The 26,497-nt window shown below is 39.0% G+C and overlaps 3 protein-coding genes across 15 annotated transcripts in view; 2 read left to right on the top strand and 1 right to left on the bottom strand.

The window, feature by feature from the left end:
* abi2a (abl-interactor 2a) overlaps nucleotides 1-10,690 on the top strand; it is a 54,999-nt gene extending 44,309 nt beyond the window's left edge. Inside the window, exons 7-12 of one of the 11 annotated variants that reach the window (XM_016287271.1) lie at nucleotides 1,135-1,256; nucleotides 2,556-2,789; nucleotides 4,331-4,489; nucleotides 4,981-5,067; nucleotides 5,981-6,154; nucleotides 8,758-10,690. In XM_016287271.1, coding sequence (XP_016142757.1) covers nucleotides 1,135-1,256; nucleotides 2,556-2,789; nucleotides 4,331-4,489; nucleotides 4,981-5,067; nucleotides 5,981-6,154; nucleotides 8,758-8,933 — 952 coding nt within the window. In that variant the 3' untranslated portion in view covers nucleotides 8,934-10,690. The remainder of the gene's footprint in view (nucleotides 1-1,134; nucleotides 1,257-2,555; nucleotides 2,790-4,330; nucleotides 4,490-4,980; nucleotides 5,068-5,980; nucleotides 6,155-8,757) is intronic. The other 10 variants (XM_016287273.1, XM_016287272.1, XM_016287275.1 and 7 more) reach the window with 10 other exon arrangements.
* Nucleotides 10,691-13,180: 2,490 nt separating this feature from the next.
* LOC107596536 (secreted phosphoprotein 24) lies at nucleotides 13,181-17,857 on the top strand. The gene is made up of 4 exons (XM_016287291.1): nucleotides 13,181-13,234; nucleotides 14,673-14,785; nucleotides 15,611-15,736; nucleotides 15,855-17,857. The coding sequence occupies exons 1-4, from the start codon at nucleotides 13,183-13,185 to the stop codon at nucleotides 16,071-16,073; spliced, it is 510 nt and encodes a 169-aa protein (XP_016142777.1). The 5' UTR covers nucleotides 13,181-13,182; the 3' UTR covers nucleotides 16,074-17,857.
* raph1a (Ras association (RalGDS/AF-6) and pleckstrin homology domains 1a) overlaps nucleotides 16,853-26,497 on the bottom strand; it is an 82,375-nt gene continuing 72,730 nt past the window's right edge. For all 3 annotated transcript variants that reach the window (XM_016287288.1, XM_016287287.1, XM_016287290.1), the window contains 7 exons: nucleotides 26,074-26,139; nucleotides 25,802-25,945; nucleotides 23,783-23,893; nucleotides 22,077-22,175; nucleotides 21,861-21,981; nucleotides 21,603-21,742; nucleotides 16,853-20,127 (listed from right to left, as the gene is read on the bottom strand). In XM_016287288.1, coding sequence (XP_016142774.1) covers nucleotides 18,022-20,127; nucleotides 21,603-21,742; nucleotides 21,861-21,981; nucleotides 22,077-22,175; nucleotides 23,783-23,893; nucleotides 25,802-25,945; nucleotides 26,074-26,139 — 2,787 coding nt within the window. In that variant the 3' untranslated portion in view covers nucleotides 16,853-18,021. The remainder of the gene's footprint in view (nucleotides 20,128-21,602; nucleotides 21,743-21,860; nucleotides 21,982-22,076; nucleotides 22,176-23,782; nucleotides 23,894-25,801; nucleotides 25,946-26,073; nucleotides 26,140-26,497) is intronic.

Below are 26,497 nucleotides of genomic sequence, written 5' to 3' on the forward strand. Positions count from 1 at the left end.
TTGTTGTATTTCCTCAGCGACCAGCACGGATCAGCTCTAGGCATGACGAAGCAGATATCGTCCTACCAAACAAAGTAGTTTCGCTTTCACTATGAAGCACACAGCGTCTTTACGACATGGCGGCGGAAACAACAAAACTACAGCAAGAATAAAAGTTACGCCGCCTTTCTTTGCGTGAACATTTGTCCGGCGTTATGCAAATCTTCCCACATAGTGAGGTAGATATGTGGGGGTGTGTTAGAACGAGCCGTTTTAGGTAGGTGTGGCTGACTCTTAATTTTTATAAAGAATATCTCTTTGGATTTGAGACTTTAGTCTTTGCAACTTTACAGATCTTCTTTATGCACCAAGAGCTTGTAACACTCCAAAGAGAAAGGAAAAATTTAAATCGCATCATATGACCCCTTTAAAGGATTAGAAAAAAATTCAGCATCCGTCGCCAGAGAGAACCATTTTCACTGGACGATCAAGCGATGACATTATGATCAAAATTGCAAGGTCAGATCAGTAATATGCATTAAAAAATAGGTGAATGTCTATTTCATGTCGACTTAGAAAATAATTATTGCTGCTAACTCTAAAGATGCTGACAGTTCGTTTTTCTCTTCAGCCATTTAATGTATGTCTTGTCAGCTGCTTCAGCTCTATATTTGCCTGCCATTGCTGTCTTTCTTTTCATCTCAAAAAAGTGTCTCAAGGACCTTCATGCTCATTACTGATTGATTTGTGGATTTCTTCTTGCTCTTTTCTCTGCATCTCAAGCACATTATCTCATGCAGCCTGTGCCCCATGTGCTCAGCATTTGTGCATTCAGTATGAGTGCAGGCTATGAGTGTGCTTCTTTCTGCCCACAAAGTCTCTGCGGTTGCTTCTCCGTTCTTTCTGTGACTCACAAATGCTGCCATATCATGTTCTTTTTGTCATAGACACTGAACCAACCCATGCTGCTGTGTATTCCTGTTATGTGTGAGCTGTTGGTTCATTTGTGATTCATTGTTTGTGTGATGTATGTGTGTTTGAGAGAGCTTATGATTCATCGGTTTTGTTGTCTCTGTGTGTGTGAGTCTTTGGATGTCAGTATGTGTATAACATGAGACGTGTGTGTGAGGTGTGTAATCTGGAGCGTGTGTTCAGCAGCGGGAGCAGTGGCGGCAGTCATCCCAGCAGTCGCAGCAGCAGTCGTGAAAACAGCGGCAGCGGCAGTGTGGGTGTTCCAATCGCTGTTCCCACACCCTCTCCACCCAGCGCCTTCCCAGGTGACATCTTCATCACAGAAAGCACACTTAACAACACATATACCGCTTGCAGTCTGGTTGCGGTCATTTGTTTTTTGATCAGTTATAAAAAGGGCTTGGTATGAGCTAATCACTGGCTTTAAATCAAGATTCAAATGCTAAGAACATTAATACAATAGTTTATCCAAAAGATAAAATAATTTCATCTGTTCAACCTCATGTTGCTCCAATTTTGTATTTTTTTGTTTTTATGGAACACATGAGTTCAGTTATATTTCCACAGAAAAACTTTTGATGATACAAGCAAGAACTAATTAAAATTGTATGTAGTTCTTGTCCTTTTATGGTGTCAACTGCTAGAAAAGATGCTGTAGTTTTCAGTCAAGATTTCCAGTGAACAACTGCTTGAAATATTGGTCTTTTCTTCACAAACCTATCTTATAGCTTCAGAAAATGTACTTATGGGTTGGTAGAATAACGTTCACATTTATGTATATCTAAAGTGACTTTTTCCCCCACGTGTTTGCCATGTATTCTCTGGGAACTGATCCCTCAACCTTGCTGTTGCTAATGCCATGCACTGTTGTTGGAGCTACAAGAACAATAAAATATAATACACTATTTTTATAGTGCCTATTGTACATTTTCACTTTACTGTTTATTTCTGTGTATTGAAACAGCATCTTGGCTGACATAAGTAAATGTTTAAATAATTTTTTTTTTTTTTTGCTGAATGGGTGAAACTCAGGAATCACAGTTTTTACTGTCAAATGACTGAAACAAGGAATTTTTTTTATGAGATTTGCATACACATCCGATCCTCAAGGGCCAATGTCCTGCAGAGCTTAGTTTCAACACACCTGCCTGGAAGATTCTAGTCAACCTGAAGACCTTTATTAATTAGTTCAGGTGTGTTAAATTAGGGCTTGATCTAAAATGCTGAAAGGATTGCCCTACAGGAGCAAGATTAGCAACCGCTGATATACTTGGTCTTCACAAAAGCTGAATTGGGACCAGATTTTTAGCTCAGTCTTTTTTCTATCATGTTCTCTGATACTTAATGCCAAAGTATGCTTCCGCTTTTATGCATATGCGAGGGTATACACAGTGCGCGTGACACAAATTTTGTCACCAGAATAGTACTCTCACCATTTGATTTTTGTAACAGCACAAACGCTAGCATATGTGTACAAAATCAAAGTATACTTTGGGGTTAAAGCAAGACATCTTTCTGGCATGCCCCACATTAGTTCCCTTTAAGCGAAATGCAAAAGCATTTCTCATTTGGTTTCTTCCCTCTCTCCTTTTTTTACCCTCAAGCTGCTGGTGCCAGCACAACCTCAGCTCCAACTAACTCCACTCAGCCTTCTGTTATGTCCTCTAATTTAATCCCCACACAACCCTCAGCCAACCCCACCTCAATCCCTGAATCTCTCCCCACTCACCCCGACTCCACTGAGAGCTCTCTGACCCCAGATAATGGCTCTCCTCCCTCTCAACCACCCCTTGCTTCAGCTGAAGCTAGTGCTACATCCAGCATCAACCCTGGGACAGGTGAGTCCGCCACTGTCCGGCCCATTTCCAGCCCATCAGTCACACCTTCTGCCCTTGTTTCATTCCCCACCTGCTGATACATCACATTATTCTGTGGTGAATTTTTGGTCTTTGTGTCCTACTCATTTTGCTTTCTCATGAGTCTCTGCAGGTTTTCACACATTGTTTCATTGTTTGTGCCAACTCAAACATTGTCGTTTTAATCATTTATAAAAGTACCACTGCGACTTCACTGGCAGAGAAAAAAGATGCAAACTTTTTTGCTTGAGTACAACCGTTCTTTAAGCAAGATTACGTGTTGCATTATTTTTAGTGTCATGTTACTTAAATACAAGCTGATTAATGGCTTTTGTTTTTTCTCTGGAATCCTGCAGTGATGACGTAATTTTACTAGGCGTTCACATCAACCTGGTTCCCCTGACGAAAACCAGTAGGATTTTTCCGTTGACGTTTGGATTATTGCAGAAAATAAGCTCTTATCAGTATAAGCGTCATATAAGATATACATCTTATCATAAAAGCATCTTATTCATCATGATATTCTTCAAGTAAACACAACTTTTATGAATTTATAAAGCCTTAATACAATTGCCAAAAGTAAAAAGCTAAATGTAGAGTATAAATAAACTACACCATGATGACATGACTTCAACGCCACTACCATTATGCTTATTTAAAAACACATTCCATGAAAGTTTGAGTTAGAAAAATTTGTGAGAGCACAATTGTAGGCAGCAACAGTGAGTAGATTTAGAGAGTTCAGCATGATTTTTAATGACATTTAATAACTACCTTTTTCCAAGACAAGTAAAAGCTTTTAAAAAAAATTACATATTACGTATTAAAATGACATATTATCAAAAAATAAAATTGAGCTTGTATTGACCACAGACCTTATTTCAGGCATTTAACCAAAAACATTAAAAAAACTGACTTGGAACCAGAAGTGCTTAAATGCAAATGCAAAATGTTTTGGCTTAGAAAAATATATAATTCCAGTTGGTGCCGATAGCCTTGTAGGCAGTGTACAGGCTTTCCCGAGTTCAAATCCCTACTGAAGGACCTTTCCTGATCACGCCCCTCTATCTCTCTCCCACTTCACTTCCTGTCAGGTCTGATCTGTCCTATCATAGTACAGGTGAAAATGCCAAAAATTACAAATATATACAGTATATATTACAAAAAGAAAAGTGTTATTCCTGCAGCACTCTATTAAAAATATTGTGCAAATCCCACCTTCCAAATTAGGCCAGATTATTCATGGCAATTGCGAACCATCCTTGTGAAATTGTACTGCTATCATCAAATGTACTTTGGTCCACACCAAGAAGATCTAGTAAGAAAACCTCCTTAGTCCAGATCAGTTTAAACTTAATTTTCATGACATTTACGGTCATTGTCAAAATGCTTGTTTTTGAATGGTCTTGACTGTAGACCTCTCACAATTCTTCTCATTTATTTTTTGACTGTTAATAGGGAATAAAGGTGGATCAGTCTGCAGTCAGTGTTTTCTCCATCTCATGGCTGTGTTGTTCATGCAGGTGGTCCTCAGTTCTACAGCATGAACAGGCCCATCCCCAGGCAGATCGCGCCCACAGTGGGGGGTTCACTGCCGTATCGCCGGCTGCCCTCAATCTCGGGTCAGACTTCCATGCCCCCCAGCCAGCAGAACGGAGGGCCCTATTACAATCAGAACCAAGGTACTGCTCTCACTATTCAGACCTGACGTCTTTCAGAACATTTGTTCTGGTGATTCGTCAAAGGCAGTTTCATTTGTTCTCTGAGATGGAGTACATCATGGACCCCCTACCTGCAGTCTACTTTCTTTTAACATTTGTATTTGACACACCATCATATATTTGCTTTACCACATTTGTTTTTTTTTCTGTAGTAACATCTCTCTCATCAGGTTCTTAATAATAATGTGCAGTTAATGTAGTGCAGATAATGTGCAGTTAATATTGGTGCTTTGATGTATGTTGGTTAGTCTTTGAACTCTCTAGCTGGTGTAGATTCACCCTTCATCCTTTCTGCTCCAAGGTGACCACTTCCTGTTTGTCAGACAGTGTTTGCACACTAAACTAACTGCCTACTGTCTTCTGTTTTTCCCTTTCACATTCACTTTCTTTATCTTGGTTCATGCTCACACACTCCCCCCTTCCTCTGTGCTTTTTGTGGTCTTGTGGCCTAGCCTCAGTGGCCCCCCCTCCCCCCTCTGTACTGCAGATCACACCCCAGCTTCCACTGACGGGTTTTGTGGCTCGCGTACAGGAAACCAGTAAGTGGCTTTGAGGTTTTCTGATGAGACCCTCCTGCATTCAGAGAGACACTCATACACACGTTCAGCTCAATGTGGCTTCTCATCGCAAGACTTGCTGTTGAAAGCATGAAAATATATCCTGGTTTCAGGGCTGTCAATTGATTAAAATCTACCTGTTTTTATAAATGAAAAAGTCTTTATTATTAATTATATTAATGTTATATGTGACCCTGGACAACAAAACCAGTCATAAGGGCCAATTTTTTTGAAAGTGAGATTTATAAATCATCTGAAAGCTGAATAAATATGTTTTCCATTGATGTATGGTTTTGTTAGGATATTACAATATTTGGCTGAGATACAACTATTTGGAAATCTGAGGGTGCAAAAAAACCAAATATTGAGAAAATCGCCTTTAAAATTGTCCAAATGAAATCCTTAGCAATGCATATTACTAATCAAAAATTAAGTTTTGATATGTTTAAAGTTATCAATTATTATTATTATTTAGTAATAATAATAATAAAAAAAAATATATATATATATATATATATATTTATTTATTTATATTAGCCTTCTTTTGGCTTCTTTAAAAGTGAATGTGACATGAGTGTAGTGTTACACCCCACCATTACATACTGTATTATTTTCATAGGTAATACAAAACAGTTCTTTTGTATGATATATTAAAGGCAGGCTGATTGCATTATCTTCTTTTTTTTTTTTTTACACAGGTGCATTCATGTGTGTATGCGTCTGTCTGTCTGACAATATTAGGAGTCAAAATTATATCACTGTTTCTTTCTCACAGTAAACATCCATATCATAATTTACCTCTTGTGCTTTCTGCATGGATCCATGAGCTTGCATGGCCTTCTCGTCTAAATGTGTCCTGGTCCGTGTGGTGTCCTGTTCATTTCTCATCTCTCAGTTTCAGATGTGCCTCCCCCACCTCCCCCTTCGGAAGAGCAGGTGTTTGAGGAAACCCAAAACCCAGTTCTACCTCCAGAAGACTATGAGGAAGAGGAGTCTTCTGTGGTGGAATACGCTGACCCTTACGCTGAAGAAGACCCACCCTGGGCTCCACAAACATACTTGGAGAAAGGTACATTGAACATATTTTGATGAAATGTTGGTTTGTAAATCCTATTTGACCACTGGCAAGTACTGTATAATAACTGCTGCACTTCACGGTACTGTGCACACATTTAAAAAAAAAAAAAGACAATTTTAATAATAAAATTCAGGAAACTGTTTACAAGAATAATGTTAAAGGTGCAATAGTTGATTGTCTTCAGAAAATTTTTTTGTTATGCTGGTTAAAAGTCTCTTAAAAGACTCTCCCGATAGCAATCATTAAAGGGTTAGTTCACCCAAAAATGAAAATTAGCCCATGAATTACTCACCCTCAAAACATCCTAGGTGTATATGACTTTCTTCTTTCAGACTAATGCAGTCGGAGTTATATTAAAAAGAGTCTTTAATTTTCCAAGCTGTTTAATGGCAGTCAGCAGGTGTTGCAGATCATCAGTCCAAAAGTAGTGAAATAAAGTGCATCCATCCATAATAAAAAGTGCCTCACACGGCTCTGGGGGGTGAACAAAGTCCTCCTGTAGCGAATCGATGCGTTTTTGTAAGAAAAATAACAATATTTAAAACGTAATAATCAATTTAATCTGGCTTGCGCTCACTGTTGTAAACGGAAGCAGTTCCGGGTGGATGACGTATGAGGTCGGTGTTGCACATGCGCTGCTCAGAAGTAACGAACGCGGAAGCGCAACGGAGAGATCAAAAATACGGTCACTAATTAGAAGTACAAAACGAGGATTTGTAAAGAAGAATGTCGGAGGATTTCGATATAATCCAAGAGGAGACTGGGCTTCCTTTGCTCCTGTAAACAAACGTTGGTTTTCACGAGACTCACCTACGCATGTGCAACGCCTACATCTTACGTCATCCTCCTGGAGCTGCTTCTGTGTTCAACTGTTGGCGCAAGCTAGATTAAAGTGATTATTACGTTTTGAATATGGATATTTTTCTTACAAAAACGCATCGATTCGCTACAGGAAGCCTTTGTTCACCCCCCCCCGGAGCCATGTGAGGCACTTTTTATCATAGATGGATGCGCTTTATTTTACTACTTTTGGTCTGATGAACTGCAACACCCGCTGACTGCCATTAAACAGCTTGGAAGATCAAAGACAAATTTTAATATAACTCCGATTGGATTCATCTGAAAGAAGGAAGTCATATATGCCTAGGATGGCTTGAGGGTGAGTAAATAATGGGCTAAATTTCATTTTTGGGTGAACTAACCCTTTAAGTTAAGTGGTCTAAATTTATTTATATGTATTTATATATTTTGTGGAAGGCGTAGGATCAAGAAATGTTCGTCCAGTCAAAACGCTCGTTCCGAGCATTTTGATTGACTTTCCTACCTGCCTGTCAACATGTATTAGCATACCTCTGCGCAGACAGGATATGTCATCAGCGTACTCTGTGCAGACAGAGTGAGAATGGCAGACAAACATCAACAACCTGATCTTCCTTCCTGGTATTGTAGTACTTTTACTAACTTTACAATAAAGTTTTGACATATGATGTATTGTAGTAATGTTGTCTCTGGTCGTCTGGTCTGTGTGGGTTCCTGCGTTCAGGAGGCGTGGCTTTGAACGGAGATTTGCAGGGAGGGTGGGACGTACGCTTTCAGTGCTATCAGGCTAAAGTTAGCATTTTCCAAGATCTCCTACTGCACCTTTAATCATCGCTCCACTGTAGTGAAAGGGAGCTATTAAGAAGAAAAAAAAAAGTAAACTTTTAAAATGGGCTATTTCTATGGTATCAAAGTTTTTAAATATTATGTATATTAATATAAATTAGGGCATGCACAACTGATTATACTAGTCGAGCAAGTAGCTGGGTCAAATGTTTACCTTGTGTAAATACAAGTTTTGGTCCACTTGATTCTACGAATTTCCACATTTTTTAATGATATCCATCTATTTGAGAAAGAAAATGCGAGACAAAAGCTTTTTAAATTATAGCATTTAAATTTTCCTATTTTAAAATCGGTATTTCAATAATAAAAATAATAAATAGGAAATTATTTTCCTATTTTCAAATAAAATATATACATTTATTAATTGTCCAAGCAATAATAGACAGCTGTTTACAGCTAACAATCATGAAACTGACCATGTGTTCCTGGGTTAGTAGAATCACAGTACTCAATCCTCCACCATGAAGAAATCGCACTCCAAATGCACAAAATGTATCACTGAGGTGCAATGCAAATTTGTTACAGATGTCCCCATGTGCATTTGCACAATTACTCTCCAAATAGGACTTCATTAATTACTGAAAGAATCATCAAATTAGCACTAAAATGTAATAAAAACACAAGGGATTTGTAAAACTAAACGAACGGCACACATGGTTCGGCGCCAATAGCCTTGTGGCCAGTGTGCCGACATACAGTCGTTGCACTACAGCTGTCACGGGTTCGAATGCCGACTCAAGGACCTTTCCTGATCCCGCTCCCTATCTCTCTCCCACTTCACTTCCTTTCAGTTCTGATCTGTCCTATCGTAAATAAAGGCAAAAATGCCAAAAAGCAATCTTAAAAAAAAAAAAAAAAATTCCACATGGGCCTCGTCATTTGTAACTTACCTTGTAACTTGACTGTCTCTTTGTTGTTCCTGCTTTCAGTGGTGGCAATTTACGACTACATGCAGGACAAGGAAGATGAATTGTCTTTCCAGGAGGGGGCCATCATCTATGTCATTAAAAAGAATGATGATGGCTGGTTTGAAGGTGTGATGCACTACACTACAGGACTCTTCCCTGGAAACTACGTGGAGTCCATCATGCACTACACGGAGTGAGAGTGTCCTCAGTCTCTCCCCAACCCTCGACGCCCACCAGCGCTAATCTTACACTGCAGAAGAGTGCATGTGTGCATACAAACCATGCTAATAACAGGCCGTGAGACTTCAGAGATGAGAGGTGCAACAGAAAAGAGGAAGCGATGTGAAGCTGAACATCCAGATGTTGCAGACCAGACTTTTGCACCAAGGACTGAGGAAACACTTAGAGAAATAAAATTATATGAATAAAAGCCAATAATATGTTTACTGTTGAATGAAGGATACAGAGTTTGAAGTTCAGGATATGCATGAGCTAGATTTAGTGTGGGTACATTTTTATTTTTCCATATTTCATAACCTTTGCTCATTCCACAGAATTGCAGTGTTTTGGAAGGCAGGACGGGGGCTGACTGATGTCTCTGAAATGGATTGTTTTCTGAACGGCCTGAGGTGTGTTCAGGGTGTGCTTTACTGTGAGGGCAGGCTCAAAAAGGGAGTTTATTACATTCATGTGTTTTAAGGAACAAGCAAAGTGTGGAACTGAACAGAAAGAGTGAATATAGAGAAGTAGCTTTCTATTTATTACATGTTGTGACAGCTTAAGGTTTTTTAATTTGTCTCTGTAAAGTGTTTTGATTAAGTTATTGATTGATTTATTCTCTCCCATCTAATTAAAAATCAGTTTGAGCCAGATTGATGATATAGGAAATATTTGCACAAAGGTCTCACCTTGGTTTTATTTTATTTTTTTACTTAATCATTAAATATATTTAATGTTTATTAATTCCCCCCCCATGAGAATCGGTCAGCCCCAACACACATGCAGTACTAGTCAGATCTAGTAACCTCATGAACTTAAAACAGTTTTACTTTTTTGTTTGTTTGTTTGTTTAACATTTAAATATTGTGTCATGATGCTGACCATTTGGTTAATATTTGATAAGTGTATGTAGTGCTTCATAGACTGCATGCTTAATAAAAATGAACCTTATTTACATTTTTTTTTTTTCCTTTCACATTTTATTTATAGGGTTCCCACAGTCATGGAAAACCTGAAATATCTGTAGTAGTGATTTCCAGTCTTCTCAACATTTTCTACAGTTTCTAAAACCGCAACTATGCCTGCATGAAACATCTTTCTGGTTGTGGGACATTTTGAGACATTTACGCAATAATATAGTTTGTCTATTGATTCATGTTAGTACCTGACATTGAAAAATCATCCAATAATCATGATCATCTAGAAAGAAAAAAACATGTTAAAAAGTGTTAGAACCCCATATTTAATTAGTTCATCACGTTTTTGTTCTTGATGACCTCTTATACACAAAGACATTCATGTTACATGGACAGTAAGTCCAAATATTACAGTATTAATTTGGGTGCTGTTTGTGTTTATGCTAAATGTATTGTGCCATTTTGTAGTATTATTGAAATGTATATAAGCTACTATTTGACAATCACTGATCTCTCTTTCTCCAGCTACTAAAAAAGTTTTCCATTTTGCAGGTCCTAAAATAAGTGTGTCCATGTTGTGTCTCTCCATAGTGAAATTTAATTTGAATCTTATGTAAAGAACAGATGGCTGTTGTTTAAAGCAGGGTAGAGCCAGGTGAGCGTATCTCTCTACCCAGCAATACCTGGCCAAATGTGATGTTTAGAGGGATAATTGACCTCTGTCTGAAAGCACATCACTCTGAACACCAGTGTTGACATATATTTTAATAGAGTAATTTTTGTAAACAATTAAACCCATTAACTCTATATTGTGTGCAAATATAACTGAATAAAAAGTATGGACATCAGTATTTCCATGTGTGAGAGGATAACACTAATGTGCAAAATCTCTAATGTTAAATGTGAGCCTTCCTTTTTTCCCAGTACTAGAACTTTCCATGCGAATTGTTTGATGGCTCTTCCAAAACGGCACTTGCTCAGAGCTTTCTTAGTTAACAGAAATGTTTGACCTTTGACATCAGACACAAAAGTGTACAGATCCAGATATTGTTCAAACGTGAACAATTGTGCTGATGATAAGCTACATCATTTTTTTTTGACGACTTTCTATGCTGTCTTGATTGTGTTGCGGAAGTTTATAGTGAAATGTCTTCTCCTCAGATGGTGTTGTTATAGTGCAGAGCCCATGTTCTTTTTCAGACTTACGTAACTTGGCAGCGAACAGGGGCCCAGATGGCTCGAGACGTACGTAAGATTGCTGGAGGTTTGCACACTCAGACGCCCACAAGCTGTTAGCTGCAGAGAAGACTTGTTCTGCTTTGATGAAGCTACGAGATTCTCAACATATTTATATCATATACAGGCTTGTTCACGTCTTTATATAGTGTTATTTTATTTTTAAAGTACTAAATAGCTGCAGTATCCACACAACAAAAATTGCACCTACACAAGGAAAGAGGAAGTGAATGTTTGTGTGAAAGTGTGAAAATCAAACCTCAGCTCCGTGAAAACAAGATATCAAATGAGCAGTTCTGTTTAGTCGGAATCAAAAGTGAGGCGAGAAAAATGCACAGAGTCAGCAGAATATTGGTGTTCTATAGATGTTATCCACGTGAGAGTGGAGTTATATCCCAAGGATTACATCTCAGTATCTTTCTGTACGTTCGTTTCAAATCAGGATAATGTTATAGAAATTCCATTGTCATATTTTTACTATAACGGTTTGGTAACAAGTGAATAAAACCACATGAAGACACGAGTCAGCAATACTAAACTTAAAAAAAAAATTATGATAATTTCCAGGATAAAAGGATTGATCTCAAATAACAGGTTGTGGCAGGCTGTCATGTTTTATTATATAATTTCGTACAATTAAATCTGTTAGCCAAAAAAGTTTTCGTACGTTTGGTTACCTTTAACATTTTTTTATGATTAATTTTGAATGCTTTATGGAATAATTAAGCCAAAAATGAAAATTTGCTGACGTTTTTATTGTCTTCATCAGAACAGATTTGAAGAAAAGTAGCATTACATCACTTTCTCACCATTGGATCATCTGCAGTGAATGGGTGCCGTCAGAATGGGAGTTGATTAAAAAAAAAAAACATCACAATAATGCACATGTAATTCACACAACTGCAGTCCAAAATTAACGTTTTGTGAAATGCAATACTTTTATGGCAGGTTCCATTGTGACAAATTGCCCCGTATAGTGTGACAGTATATTGCTACTGAGGCAATAAGCTGTCTCCTTATTTCTGGGCAAAGATGATGGAAAAAGTTCAATAGCTTTTCTTTTTTTTAATCAGAGACAAGAAAATATGTGCATGTACAGAAATTGACACTAAAGTCAAGAATACATCCACTGTGAGAAATATTCACCGAGTAAAAGCGTGACAACCAGCCCAGTCTCTCCTGGCTCCCTTTAGCTGCTCAAACACGTCATATGTCTCTGAAAGTGTTCAATTTACTACTGATGAAAATTAAGCATGTACAAATGAAGGACATGTACAAACAGATTAAGCATGTACAAATTAAGGACAACGAGTGATGAAAACACATGACACATAGTCATGTTTTAAAAAAATGTTTAATGTACATTTTGCACAAGCCCTGACATTTCAAAAAGCCACATATATGCAGCCATTGTGAAATAATCATCCAGCATTTTCAGACTCTAAACCATAATGTCTTCAGGTTTTATGAAAAGCTCAATTAAAACTGCAAAGCATTTACTTTGTGGTTAAAGCCAAGGCAGGGCTTGTGACATTGCATCGCTGGAAGATTGTTTACTGAGCACTGCAGTGGAGAAAAATACATTCACACAGTGAGAAGAGCAGAAGTGCGTTACAAAAGAAATCTAGAAAGAAAGAAAAAAGATGACACCAGCCTACATTCTGCTGCTCTTCTTTCAGTGCTGCTGTGTCTCAGGTAAGAAAACATTCATGATTTAATTAAGTTCATAAGATGGGGATCTAAATAAAGAATTTCTGGAAATATTATACGGACATAATAATGACTTCAATTCTTTAGTAACACTTTAGAAATGTTTCAAGTCATTAACAATCATATAGTGCTTAACATCATTATTGCACGTCTTATCATATAAAATATCATATATAAATAGTTTAATATGTGTAATGTACACCACCTTTCAGCATTCAGAAAAGAGGTACAAAAGTTGTCAGTGGGGTGGTACCTTTTTAAGAGGTACTCTTTTCTTTTTCCTTATTCACCCCTAAAAGATGCATATTAATACCTAAAGTATTAGTTCCTACATGAGAAGTTACTATAGAAAGAAAGAAAAAAGATGACACCAGCCTACATTCTGCTGCTCTTCTTTCAGTGCTGCTGTGTCTCAGGTAAGAAAACATTCATGATTTAATGAAGTTCATAAGATGGGGATCTAAAAGAATTTCTGGAAATATTATACGGACATAATAATGACTTCAATTCTTTAGTAACACTTTAGAAATGTTTCAAGTCATTAACAATCATATAGTGCTTAACATCATTATTGCACGTCTTACATAAAATATCATATATAAATATTTTAATATGTGTAATGTACACCACCTTTCAGCATTCAGAAAAGAGGTACAAAAGTTGTCAGTGGGGTGGTACCTTTTTAAGAGGTACTCTTTTCTTTTTCCTTATTCACCCCTAAAAGATGCATATTAATACCTAAAGTATTAGTTCCTACATGAGAAGTTACTGTTCCAGTGACAGCTTTTGCTCTTTTTTTCTGAGTCAAGTTTTTCTTTCTTTTCTTTCTTTCTCTCCCTTATTATGGATTAAGGACACATTCAAGTGATCAAAAGTGACAGTAAATGCATTTATTAAAAAGTTAGAAAATATTTTGGGATATTTAGCCTATATTAATATTGCTTCAAATAAATGAATGAACTTTCTATTCATCCAAAAATATTGGAAAACATTCATATTAATAAAAATGTCCATGGAAAGGCTACCGTTTCCATGAAAATATTAAGCCGTTCGACTGTTTTCCGCCCTGATAATAATATGAAATGTTTTTAAGCAGCAATTTAGCATGTATTATTTCTGAAGGATCAAGTGACAATGAAGACTGGGGTAATGGCTGCTGAAAATTCTGTTTTGCCATCACAGGAATAAATTGCATATTAAAACACAGTATAAAGTATATTAAAATACAAAACAGTCCGTGTAAACTGGAATAATATTTCACAATATTACTGTTTTTCCTGTATTTTTGATCAAAATAAACGCAGTCTGCTGAAAAAAACAGCTGGCTGGTTTTAGCTGGTCATCTAGCCTGGTCTAGGCTGGTCATAGCTAGTCAGCAGGCTGGTTTTAGAGGGGTTTTGGCCACTTTCTTAGGTGGTCAGGTTGGTCTTAGCTGGTGAGGCTGTGCAGTCTGCTGAAAAAAACAGCTGGCTGGTTTTAGCTGGTCATCTAGCCATAGCTAGTCAGCAGGCTGGTTTTAGAGGGGTTTTGGCCACTTTCTTAGGTGGTCAGGTTGGTCTTAGCTGGTGAGGCTGGGAGACCAGCTGGAACAACCAGCTAAAACCAGCTTTACCAGCCTGGCCAGGCTGAGACTAGCTAAAACCAGCTACTTCCAGCTTAAACCAGCTAAGACCAACCAGTTTAGGCTGGTTTTAGCTGTTTTTTCAGCAGGTAAGCTCAAGAGACTTATTCCAAAAAAATTAAAAAATATTACCAACCTCAAACATCTGAATATTAGAGTAACTACATTAACAGCTGACAGCTACTTGACTAGTTAAAGTTATGATAGTGTTATCATTTACTCTAATTAAACAGGGCAGCTTGGAAATAACTTCAGTCATCTGGCTAACCTGGCATTGAAGGTTTCTGTCGATAAAGTCAACAGGCAGTCCAGCAATTTCAACCTGCACAGGCCAACAAGCAGTGGGGTCCCGAAAGGTAATAATATGTACTTTTCTTTAAAAAAAAAAAGAAGATATATTAATTTCTATTTGATCTGCCAACAACAAATACTAGCGCTAGACTGCAGCCTCAGGAATCCTCTCAGCAAAACAAAGTCAAGCAGTTTCTCATAGTGCACTACCGCCCTCTAGTGGTTATATGAACAAGTCAACAAAGAACTGGGTTACACTTAACCCTCGCTAAAAATGTATTCACAAAAAACAAACATTATGCGACCAATATATAGCCACTTGCCCTCGTTCGGCTTCAAATCTGTATGCTGTTTTGATTAAACACAAAAGTTATTAAGTTATTAAACAGCATTCTTGACGTCTGTCAAGCTTCAAAGTAAAAGCACCATAAATGTAGGTTAATTTTAGGTTAGCCTAACGTTTGGGTTTGTAACTTCTGGCAAACAAGACTATAGCCTAAATAATCTTAGAAAGTCAAGGAAGTTGACCTCCCTGCTGAAAAAACAATAGAAACCATCACAAAAAAATTATAATGGTTTTCACTACAAATACCATTATAAACATTGCAAACATCAACTTTTAACCATTCAAAAATGGTTTCCTGTAGTGTGTTTTGGGAAATATTCCATTAAGATTTAGTGGTTTTAACAATCCAATAAAAGGTGACCAATTACCAGTAGTTCCCATTATATAACCAGTAAAACCATTACACATTATGTGATGGTTTTTCTTGTTTTTTTCAGCAGGGCTCTGTATGTTATCAAACATTAATACTATTTTGAAAGAAGAGCATTAGAAAACAGATTAAATGACAGACTCATTTGATATTTGTCATCGAAGATCACACTGGGACGTGATAATACATATGATATCCTGCTTGGTTTCGGAAGAAAGGAGACAGTCTGTCTGAAATATACCAGGAGACCATACAGGAATCATTGCCATTTCAAACAGGGACGTCTTGCGGTAAGACAAGGTTTAATGTTTTTACTGTCTCCCTTCTGGTTGTTGCAGGTCACACATACACTTCACTAATACCAACATCATACTAAGATATTTCTCACCTTTTCTTTTCTTTCTCAAGTCAAAGAAATTGTGCTCCAGTCTTGTGCGTGTTGGCAGCATTTCTGTAGCTCCTCTGGGCATCAGTTGTCTGGCTGAAACAGCTGCGCTTGGGTCCAGCTCAGAGTCCAGCAGTGAAGAGGTCATTATCCGGCGGACAGGACGGGTTCCTCTGGGCTCTTTGTCTTCAGGAATCATTCTGTGTCGAGGAGAGTTTAACTGTTCGAGATTACTACTGTGAGTTCATGAAATGTGATTAAAATAGACAGACAAACAGATAGACCTCCAACTGATGTTTCAAATAAAACAGTAACTTTACATGGAATTGTTTTGCTTTAAAAAGATACATTTTCAACCAAGAAAATACTATAATCAAATAATGATCTCCTTATTTCTCTGTACATTCTGTGGTAAACAAACAAGGAGTGTCTCTTATAAAATTAAATGTGTAAAATTAAAAGTGTGTGTAGTTAATTGCTGCAGTATAGCCTTAATCTTTTGAGCAATGTTCAACCCAAGGCACATTCTTTTACAGTTCCATCATAGTTTAATCAGGCATATAAACGTGTGCAACGCATATCTGTAGCTAGCTATATTTGTAGATTTTTAAAACATTATGCATGTATTATATAGTGTATTGTCCATAATGGACTAACATTGTTATTCATTGTACATCAGAGGATTCAGCATAAGAAGCTTTTAATTGTATGATGATAATAAACCATCAAAATAACAAGAACTTGGACAACATTCTGTGTGATTTACACATTTATATTGTTCACTTTAAATGTAACAGACATTTACTTCCCCATTTATTTAACTAAAGGTTCCTGACTTTAAGAAGCAGCATTAGCTCTGTACTCCTCCCTGTAAAGAGAACTCTATCTATTCCTAAATTTCATTGCTCAGCCTTTCAAAATTAAAGTCTTTTGGAGATGCAAAACCAACAGGTACATGTTTTCTCAACCTACGCATTCAAGTTTGTTAGAGGGATGACAATGATAGTAGGCACACAGTGAATTTTTTGCATTGTAAGTCAAGTAAACTTGACATGACACCTTTTATTTTGTGGCTATGGTCTTAAAACCCTACAAAGTGCTCAATCTTAGGCAACCATACTATGGAAGCATGCATGCTAGATTAACGTCAGTACATTGTGGCATTGCCATGACATGAGAAATAGATGTTCCAGATATGTGACACACTTTAATACAGCACTGAGTATAGACAGAGGTCAAAATAAGGAGAACGACATCACTTCCTACTGTGTGTGTTTCACTCATGCAGAGCTAACGCACATTGATAAAGTCAGGAACTGCAGCTGTATGTACAGACAGATAGCAATGTAACCAACATAAACAGACATCACATCCCATCCCATTCACAGGCCAGCTACACGCCGAGATGTACTCAAGCGGCAACAGGCTCATTTTCATCTTTGTCTAACATTTGGACATCTTCATGATAAGTAAGGGTCCACAGCAACACAACATAACAGTTTATCAATAACAATGGTAGCTGTTTTTTTTCTTTCTTGACATTTTAAGTGGAAGTTTCTAAACCATTTAAATTAAATGTGGAAAGTGTGGTAGAATACTTCATTTAGAATGTATGCTACACAAGTGCAGTTCCCACATTGGGATTTGCACATCTAATGACAAGCAAGGGCGGCACTATTACCAGGCCCTCGACCGTTCTTCTGAGAGTGGATCAACCAAATCACTCAGACGAAATGCGCACACACACAAGCATCGGTTCAACAACCCTGATTTTCTATTCACGTTTAACGTTTACAGTCAAGGGTTTCAAAACTAAACTTTAAAATAAGAATATATTTCAGGTATTAAATAATTTCATATAAAAAAGTACAAGTTCCCTCCCACCCCATTGTTCCACATATATTTTATCATACATATACATTATCCCTTTGCTCCTCACAGCAGTGTCCATGCAGTACCTATAATAACAATGTCAGTCTCTTTTTCTCCGTTTTTTGTATATCTGCTACACTTAATAGCAAAGCGGCACAAACACGCAGAAAAGCTTATGTATAGATGGTTTGGCTTTTTCATATTGTGGTTATAATCGGGGGTTAAAATGAGCAGTATTTTAATGCAGACATTTCAGCTGTTGAAGATAAACGGAGTGGAAAAGGAGAGTGGCATATCCGTACTCGGCACATGTCCCAACTACCACTCACTTGTCAGTTTAGTGTTTTGGTCCCGTTTGGGTGGAGCCGGCGGAGGACCCCGCCGTAATGTTGCATAGCCTGAGATGTTGGCGCTCATGTATCCGCCCTTTTTCTGCTGGCCCAGCAGCAGCTCTGGAGGAGGGGGCGGAAGGGCCATATCGTCCATGGTGGTTACTGGCTCCAGCTTGGCCGAGATTCTCGAGGACGTGAGGGAGCCATGTCGAGTCATGGACTTCCTTTTGAGAGTTCTGTTGAGGTCTTCCAAGAAGTTGGGCTGGATTGACAGACTGGCCTTGGGGGAAGTTGGTGGGATCTGAGAGTTAAAAGAGGACAGAGGCATCTGTTGAGGAGGTGGAGAAAGGGCAAGTGGCTCGGGTGGGCCACTGCTGCGGCGGTGCATAGTCGGAGGGGGCATTTTCTTCAAGGAGCTTTGCTTCCATGAGGATGTGGAGCTGGAGGAGTGTTGGGGTTGAGGGTTCACCACGGCCACTTTAGGAGCCCCGGTGTGCAGTTCTGATGGGAGAGGTGGAGGAGGCAGGAGTTCTGAGTCTGGTGGTGGAGGGGGAAAGTCACATTCGGGAGGAGGAGAGGGGAAGTCTGAGCTGGATTGCTGATATTGACCTGGCTTACCCTGGAGAGCCAGAGGCAGATTAGCCAGGTTGATCTTGCCTGGTTTTGGTGGTGCACGAAGACCTGCGGAAGAGTCCTTGGAAGGTGATCCTGTCGTAGAGGATGGAGTTGAGAAGGAGCTGGGAGGGGCTTGACTGGTTTGGGCAAACATGCTGACCAAATCCTCCACTTTCTTGGACTCCTGGTACTCAATAGAAGAGGTGGACATCATGCTGGAGTTGCGCTGTGGAGTTGGAGGGGGCTTCTTCCCTCCTGAACCAGTAGAAGAATTTGACGACGTCGATGGGGACTTCTTGATTGGTGATCCCATCTTGCCAGAAGGCTGTGAGGCAGGAGGGGGACTTGGAGCAGGAGGTGGAGGGAATTCAAGGGTACTCTCTGGTGGGGGTGGAGGAAATTCAGGAGATTGTGGTTGAGCTTGCCCTCCTGGCTGCCATTTTGGTTTGGTTTTTACCACAGGAGGAGATATGGGACATTTAGATCCATCAGGGGCGTCAGGGAACTGGTTTACAATCTGCTTTACAAGCGACTGGGTGGGAGAGATGGGGGCAGATACAGATGCAGCTTTGGAAGAAAGGCTATATTGCTTGGGAAGGATAGGTGGAGGTTGATTGGGGCTGTGACCACTGGAGAGGCTTTGTTGTTTCTTCATGGTGGCCAAAGGGGTTGGAGACAAAGAAGGTGGCACAGGGGAAATGGGGGAAATGCTGTGGGCGGGTTTCGGAGCCGTTTGGGGTGGAAACCCACCAGTGAATGTTTTAGGTGGGGCAGGTGGACCTGACTGCTGAGGGGGCGGAGAGAAACACACTGGAGGAGGTGGCGGAGGCTCTTCATCTTGTTGGACAGGTGAGAAGTCATAGGTCATATTAGGGAACTTTTCAGCTAAGAACTGCTGGAGCCCATTGGTGCTGAGGGGAGGTGGGTATTTTAACTGTTCTGGGGGTGGTGGTGGAGGCAAGTAGCCATTGCTGTGTAGGTGAGGTGGGGGTGGCAGCTGGTCTTCCTCTGGAGGTGGGGGGGCAGCGTATTGGGGGCTGAAGGGGGCATGCTTCAACACCGCCATGGCTGACCCTGGCACTGGCATCTCTGGAGGAGGTGGTGGTGGTGGGGGCGGAGGAGGACTGCTGGCAGTATCTGCCATATTATTCATTACAGGTTTGAGACACTGTGGGGGCGGTGTTGGGGGCATAGGTTGCTGTTGTGCTGCCAGTAAGGGGGTCTGTTTGTAATGACTTGGAGCCTGGGAGATGTTTTGCAACCTAGCGAGGGTGCTGTATTTAGTGAACATAACTGGGGTGGAGTGGTGCGTGGGGTTGGGGAGAGGGGGAGGTGCTGGTGGAGATGGTGGCGAGGAGGGGGACACTGGGGACACACCACTGTAGCTGCTACGAGATTGGAGAGATTGGGGCAGTTGGGGAAGTTGTAGAGGGTAAGAGGCTCTAGCATGCTGTGCTGGTGGGCCATCCATTCTCATCTGTGGAAATGACAAAAATGATTCAATTAGAACAGATCTAGTTCACATTGATTAAAATTTTTTTGAAGGATATATATTAATGGTGTGCAACAAGATATTATACAGACAGTGCAATTAAAAGTGTGAAATAACATGAAATGTTATAGGAAATGTTATAAAGTCTTAAGGGAGGAGCTAAGAACTGTTAGTATTAATTGAGATCTGCTCTTCCAAACAACCGATTAAGACAACAGCAATTCAGTGTGTGCATACATTTTTTTTTGTCGTGCTTACCTTCTCTGACAATATGTATCATTTATAACACATACCAAACCAAAACACACCAAACATCATAACAGGTTATTCATAATACAACACCAGTGCGCTGTCTGTTAAGAGTTAACAAAAACTATTACAGTAGGTGTCTCACATAAATTTTTTTGAAGGATATATATTAATGGTGTGCAACAAGATATTATACAGACAGTGCAATTAAAAGTGTGAAATAACATGAAATGTTATAGGAAATGTTATAAAGTCTTAAGGGAGGAGCTAAGAACTGTTAGTATTAATTGAGATCTGCTCTTCCAAACAACCAATTAAGACAACAGCAATTCAGTGTGTGCATACATTTTTTTTTGTCGTGCTTACCTTCTCTGACAATATGTATCATTTATAACACATACCAAACCAAAACACACCAAACATCATAACAGGTTATTCATAATACAACACCAGTGCGCTGTCTGTTAAGAGTTAACAAAAACTATTACAGTAGGTGTCTCACACCAGCCCCCAATTACCCAGCATTCAAAAAACAACTACGTTGTACTGCCCACCACACACATCATATCAGTGGTTAGTTGCTTTAGAGGTTCACATGTGAGGATTATATCAAATATAAACAGCTAGAGTGTGAGGTTTTATCACACTCCTAACCTCAATCCCCACCAATGTATAGCCTTTCCAGACTTGACATTCTCATCCTGGGTAGACAAACAGAGAAGGGACCAATTAACAAGTAATATATCTGGGGACAGTGCGATACAAGTAATGTCCCACAATTACCCAAAGGGCCGCTTAAATTGCCCTTGTCCTCTTAGCAATTAAACTTAACACTACTAGGACGTAGCTGACACTATGCCATATCCTACTTCAGCAAATTCCACTGACAGAGCATTTTAATTAAACTGGACAAAATCAGAACTATAATTATATCACTGACACCATCAAACCATACGAACCTCATTGTTTTCTGCTTGGTATATGCGTATATTTTCTTTCAGGTTTTCATTACAACTAATATAAAACAGATTAATGCTGATTGGTGTATTGCACATATTGTGAACCCTATTTCTTGAATATAATATTGCAAACAATAGATCTTTCAAAATGGATTAAGACACAGAAGAGATGATAATGACACCATGATGAAGAAACAGAGGTGAAACAAAGCAGCGCAAGTAAAGAGACTAGTAAAGTTCTTCAACGGTCACCTTGGGTTCATCTGCCTGATTGCCTCTCTTCCATGCCTCAGAGAAAATGGAGCTGACGACACTCTGAGAGCGCACATGACCAGAGGATGTGGTCTCTGACACACCGCTGTCTGATTGGCTGGAGTGGTTGGACTGAGATTCTGTTTGCATGAAAGAATCAAAAAGTTGACTAAATGGGTGAACACAGACAACATTACACAAGCCTGTTAAATCTCATTTGAGATTTCTATAGTTCTGCTGTTGCACTGCTGAACTCACCTGGTAGACTGGAGGAGCTGGAACCAGACTTGATACTGGAGCTGGAGAGGGAGGACCAGTCATGAGCGGCCTCTGTGCGTCTCATGGCTTCCTGGTAGTTCAAATACAGCTGCTTCCCATACTGCATTACAAATCACATAGATTCAGCCACAAAACCTAGCTACTGTATACACATTATACACCAAGCAGGGTGATGTCAGCATAACGAGACGTTACCTTGGCAATGCGTATTCCATTGACCCACTGATGCAGCATTCTGACATCATCACAGCACAGGTATTTGATGTACTGTGATTTCTTTTGAATCTGTGGGTGCTGTGTGGCGAAATCAGAGACGTTACCTATACTGATGCATTTTATAGTCTGCGTGTAAAGACTTTTTCCCTGTATTAGACTATGGTCAGAGTAAATTCAGCCACAACTAGCTCACAGTCTGATCACTAAATGTCTGATGCGTATTAAACACAAAACTCGCAAGCACTACCAAAAAAGTAAAACTGATTGAATGGCTTTTATGCAATTTCTGACCCATCCTTGAAAACAAAGTTCAGTTCAGTATCAGTTCGATACAATAAATGCTTCTTTGCCAAAGTGGGATCAAAAGTCTGTGTGATTTCTATGCTGTTAGTTGCTGGCTGATGTTTTACCATAATTTGAATTAGATTGTCTGGTATAATAAACTGTTTCAGATGAACTCATCTCTAAATGGAGCGTAAAACACATACTGTGTTCAGTCACTTTTCAGATGGTCTCTTTCTGTCTAAGTAGGCAGTTCTTCACAATAATAAACTGCAGTGTGGTCAATCCTTTATGCTGTACTCAAAACTTTGGCTATGTAAGAATAACGCCAGATAAGTTCAACAGCAGACAAGTCATGTCAAAGGAAAGCCAAACACTGACCAAAAACAGGCTATATTTATGTTCGTCTCACTTCTGTGGCTTTGATTTCCTTCTGAGGGTGTCTGCACAAACTGAAGAAATATGTTGTTCAGGCCAGAATCATAAATTGTAATGCAGACCGAGATTTTGTACTTTTACAGATCCCAGCGCTTAATGTTCTCTGGCAAAAACCTCTGACTGCTGTCTGCTTTAACCATATAGACAAATGGAAATCTGGAAAATAATGATAAACTAGAGATATGGACAGGCAAATGCTTCTTTTACTGCTTCCACTACTTTCAAATGACTTTTTTAGTCATTTAAGTAAATGCATTTTAAGAACACATGGCTTCAACTCATCTTCCTCTTCAGGAACAAAGCAGTGTGACTCACATCTGATAGCAAGGAATTAAAGGTGCAGTAGGAGATCTTAGAAAATGCTAATTTTAGCCTGATAGCACTGAAAGCATACGTCCCACCCTCCCTGCAAATCGCCGTTCAAAGCCACGCCTCCTGAATGCAGGAATGCACACAGACCAGACGACCAGAGACAACATTACTACAATACATCACATGTCATTCACCGGTGAGATAACTTTATTGTAAAGTTAATAAAAGTACTACAATACCAGGAAGGAAAATCGGGTTGTTGATGTTTGTCTGCCATTCTCGCTCTGTCTGCACAGAGTACGTGAACGCGCTGATGACATATCCTGTTTGCGCGAACCGGGTGAGCAGAGGTATGCTAATACATATGTTGACAGGCAGGTAGGAAAGTCAATCAAAATGCTCGGAGCGAGCGTTTTGACTGGACGAACATTTCTTGGTCCTACGCCTTCCACAAAATATGTAAATACATTTAGACCACTTAACTTAATGATTGCTATCAGGATGTGAAGAGACTTTCAACCAGCATACCAAAAATGTTTCTGAAGACAATCACCTATTGCACCTTTAAAACTTTGATATTTTTAGACAATTTTTATAACCGCATAAAACTGCAATGTCTGATACAATGTACAAAGTTGATTGTCATCCCTCACCTTCAGGACCATGCAGTAGTCAGTTGGGGCTTTATACTTGCTGCGGTAGTCCTGACCCAGGTACACGTTAACATGATCCAGCTGCAGGAAGCACACTAGGTCTCTAGAGGCCTACAGATGACACAGGATGGAAGGAAAAAGACTACATGCTAGTATATAACAAAGGAAAATCTTTGTTTGTGAATGCATATGTAGGGAATGCTGGTAATAACACTAATGCTAATTATAAATAGATTGTCTACATGCCTATGCTTGCATCTTATCTCTTACTATTTTCAGAATGATTATTTATTTTATAATTATTTTTATTACATCATGCCACACACCTGACTTGCTGTTTAACCAATTTGTTTGCTTATATTGTGACAATCCACTAGGGGGAGAACTACATTTGTAAAAAGTGCTTTGAATTAGTGCACAGAAATAGGCAAGGCAAGACAGGTTGAATAGCATGAAAAGGGGGGTCCTGAATGTTTTTTTGTTTTTTTTTTAAGAACTGAGATTCTGTACTTGTCTCATGTTGAATCAGACGGGCCATGTGTTATGCATCAGTGTTAAGTATGAAACAGGATGCGAGTATGCTAGTGATGCAGATGGGCAGCAGCGGTCAAATCCAGAGTGATGACCTGAGGATGTACAGCAGCTGCTCTTTTATCTCTCTCTCGATCACCCTCTGCCTCCCTGTGGTCTGTGGATAATGAGCAGTCACTGGCCCATATCTGCTCTGAACTTGAACTCATTAACTGTTCTCTAGACATGGAGTCAGCAGGCCCTTTATCTCTTGAAAAGCACAGGAATTATTTTATGTGACTGACAGCAAGTGTGTTCATGCTTCAGCTCTCAAACCTCAATCACATTTGCACATTCACAAGATGTGCTTGTGCCAGGTTTGACATCAATGATGCCAAACGTCATTGGTCACTGTGCCCTGTACCCAATGCACCTAATTTGAATATATGCATGTACAAAATAATACGCAGCAGCACAATCCAAGTGTTATTTTGGTATTCTTTATATACTATTATAGTATTTATTAATAATTGAATACGCTTTTACGGTTTTAATTTTAATCCTGAAATGTATTATTTGTATGTGCTTTTGTCACTTTTATCAGTTTTTATGTTTCTAAAGAGATTACATTTTTTATCTCAGTTTAAGTTTTACTACTGTAATTTTACTATTTCAAATGAAACTTATTTTAGTTAGTAGCCAAGGCAACATTTGTACTTTTTATATTTTCCATCAAATATTTATTTTATTTTTGATTTATTTCAATTATCCAAAACAATTTTTAATAGTTTTAGTTAACGAAATTGAACATATTTATTCAAATAGCACAAACGTAAGATGGAAGGGGAAGATTTTCCGTGAATGCTGATTTACATTGTTTCTCACACAAAGCTCTTGTGTATTATCACTGCTCAGGCCTCATAGTGTATCTGCACATACTGTATATGTGTGAACACTTAAGTGCATGCATAATACGAGCATATGTGATTGTGCACATAATCATCTCAGTCATATGCACACATAATCCCAGAATCTCTTTTCATGCTTTTAGAGATCATTCAGTTTGTGAGTGGATTAAATTATGGAGCATCTTGTTCTGGGACTGAATCCTTGAATGCACAGATTTATGATTAGTGCTGCCCAGTTTGATTGTAAACTAGTCAGTGTATGTATATGTTTTTATTACACACAACGACAACAACAAAATTTGAAAAAAGTATGATGCCCCTCTTTCGGCAGAGCCTAAAGAAATGTGATTTTACAAATGTGATGTGGTCAGACGCCTTTTGATGTTCAGAAATGTTGAACCCAGTTGTGATCAGATCACCAGAAAATTTATTTTAATATCAGTTATATAGGTGGGCCATAGTGTAAGAGTGTTTGTGTATCAGTCAGCAAGTGTACGAAAGTGTTTGTGTCAGTCATTGAGTGTATGAAAAAGAAAACTTCACAGCAAACAGACTATGAGATGAAGCATGAGACAACAGAAGATTGAGACTCGCAACTTACCTTGGCTTTACCCTTTGGCACGTAATATATACCAGAGGCTCGTAACAGGAAGTAGCGCTTCTTCCAGGATTTCTTGCCGTCGTCTTTGAGCCAGAGCACCCCTTCCATCTCAGGCACACTGATAGTGCTTCCACAGAAACACTCCTGCTCAAAAACAAACCTTTATCAGTCACTCCAATGAGTACAACATGCCTGACATGACCTAAATAAGTAATGCTGGCTTTAAAACCCAAGAGAAAATGTGTGTAAGTAGGTTCACAGTCTTGTCTCACCTCCAACAGAGCCTCTTTATTTCTGTCTGCCATCTCACACGTCTCCTTACGCCCCAGCAAATAGTTCTGAGGAAACAGATGATTCAGGGAGATATTAAAGTGATCTATGACTATCACCGATTTATAGGTTTAATAGAGCATTAGCCAAAACCAATCTTTAGATATCTGAATGTGCCATTTTAACAGACTTTCAACAAAATACAATGCAAGAAAACAAAGTGGTTAAACACATGGAATGACTTTTTGTTTGTTTTTGTTTTAAAACGACCAAAGCAGCAGCCAGAGAGTCAGTCTGGACAGTGAACACACTTCAACCAGCCGCTGCTGAGATCAATTATTCATTATAGCTCAGCATTTACATGACATTGACCTACATCAGTCGCATACACTAATAAAACTACTGATCCATAGAGCACTGCACAAG

The sequence above is a fragment of the Sinocyclocheilus grahami genome, unplaced genomic scaffold (genome assembly GCF_001515645.1).
Source record: "Sinocyclocheilus grahami isolate Dianchi unplaced genomic scaffold, SAMN03320097.WGS_v1.1 scaffold220.1, whole genome shotgun sequence".
Classification (NCBI taxonomy): Eukaryota; Metazoa; Chordata; class Actinopteri; order Cypriniformes; family Cyprinidae; genus Sinocyclocheilus; species Sinocyclocheilus grahami.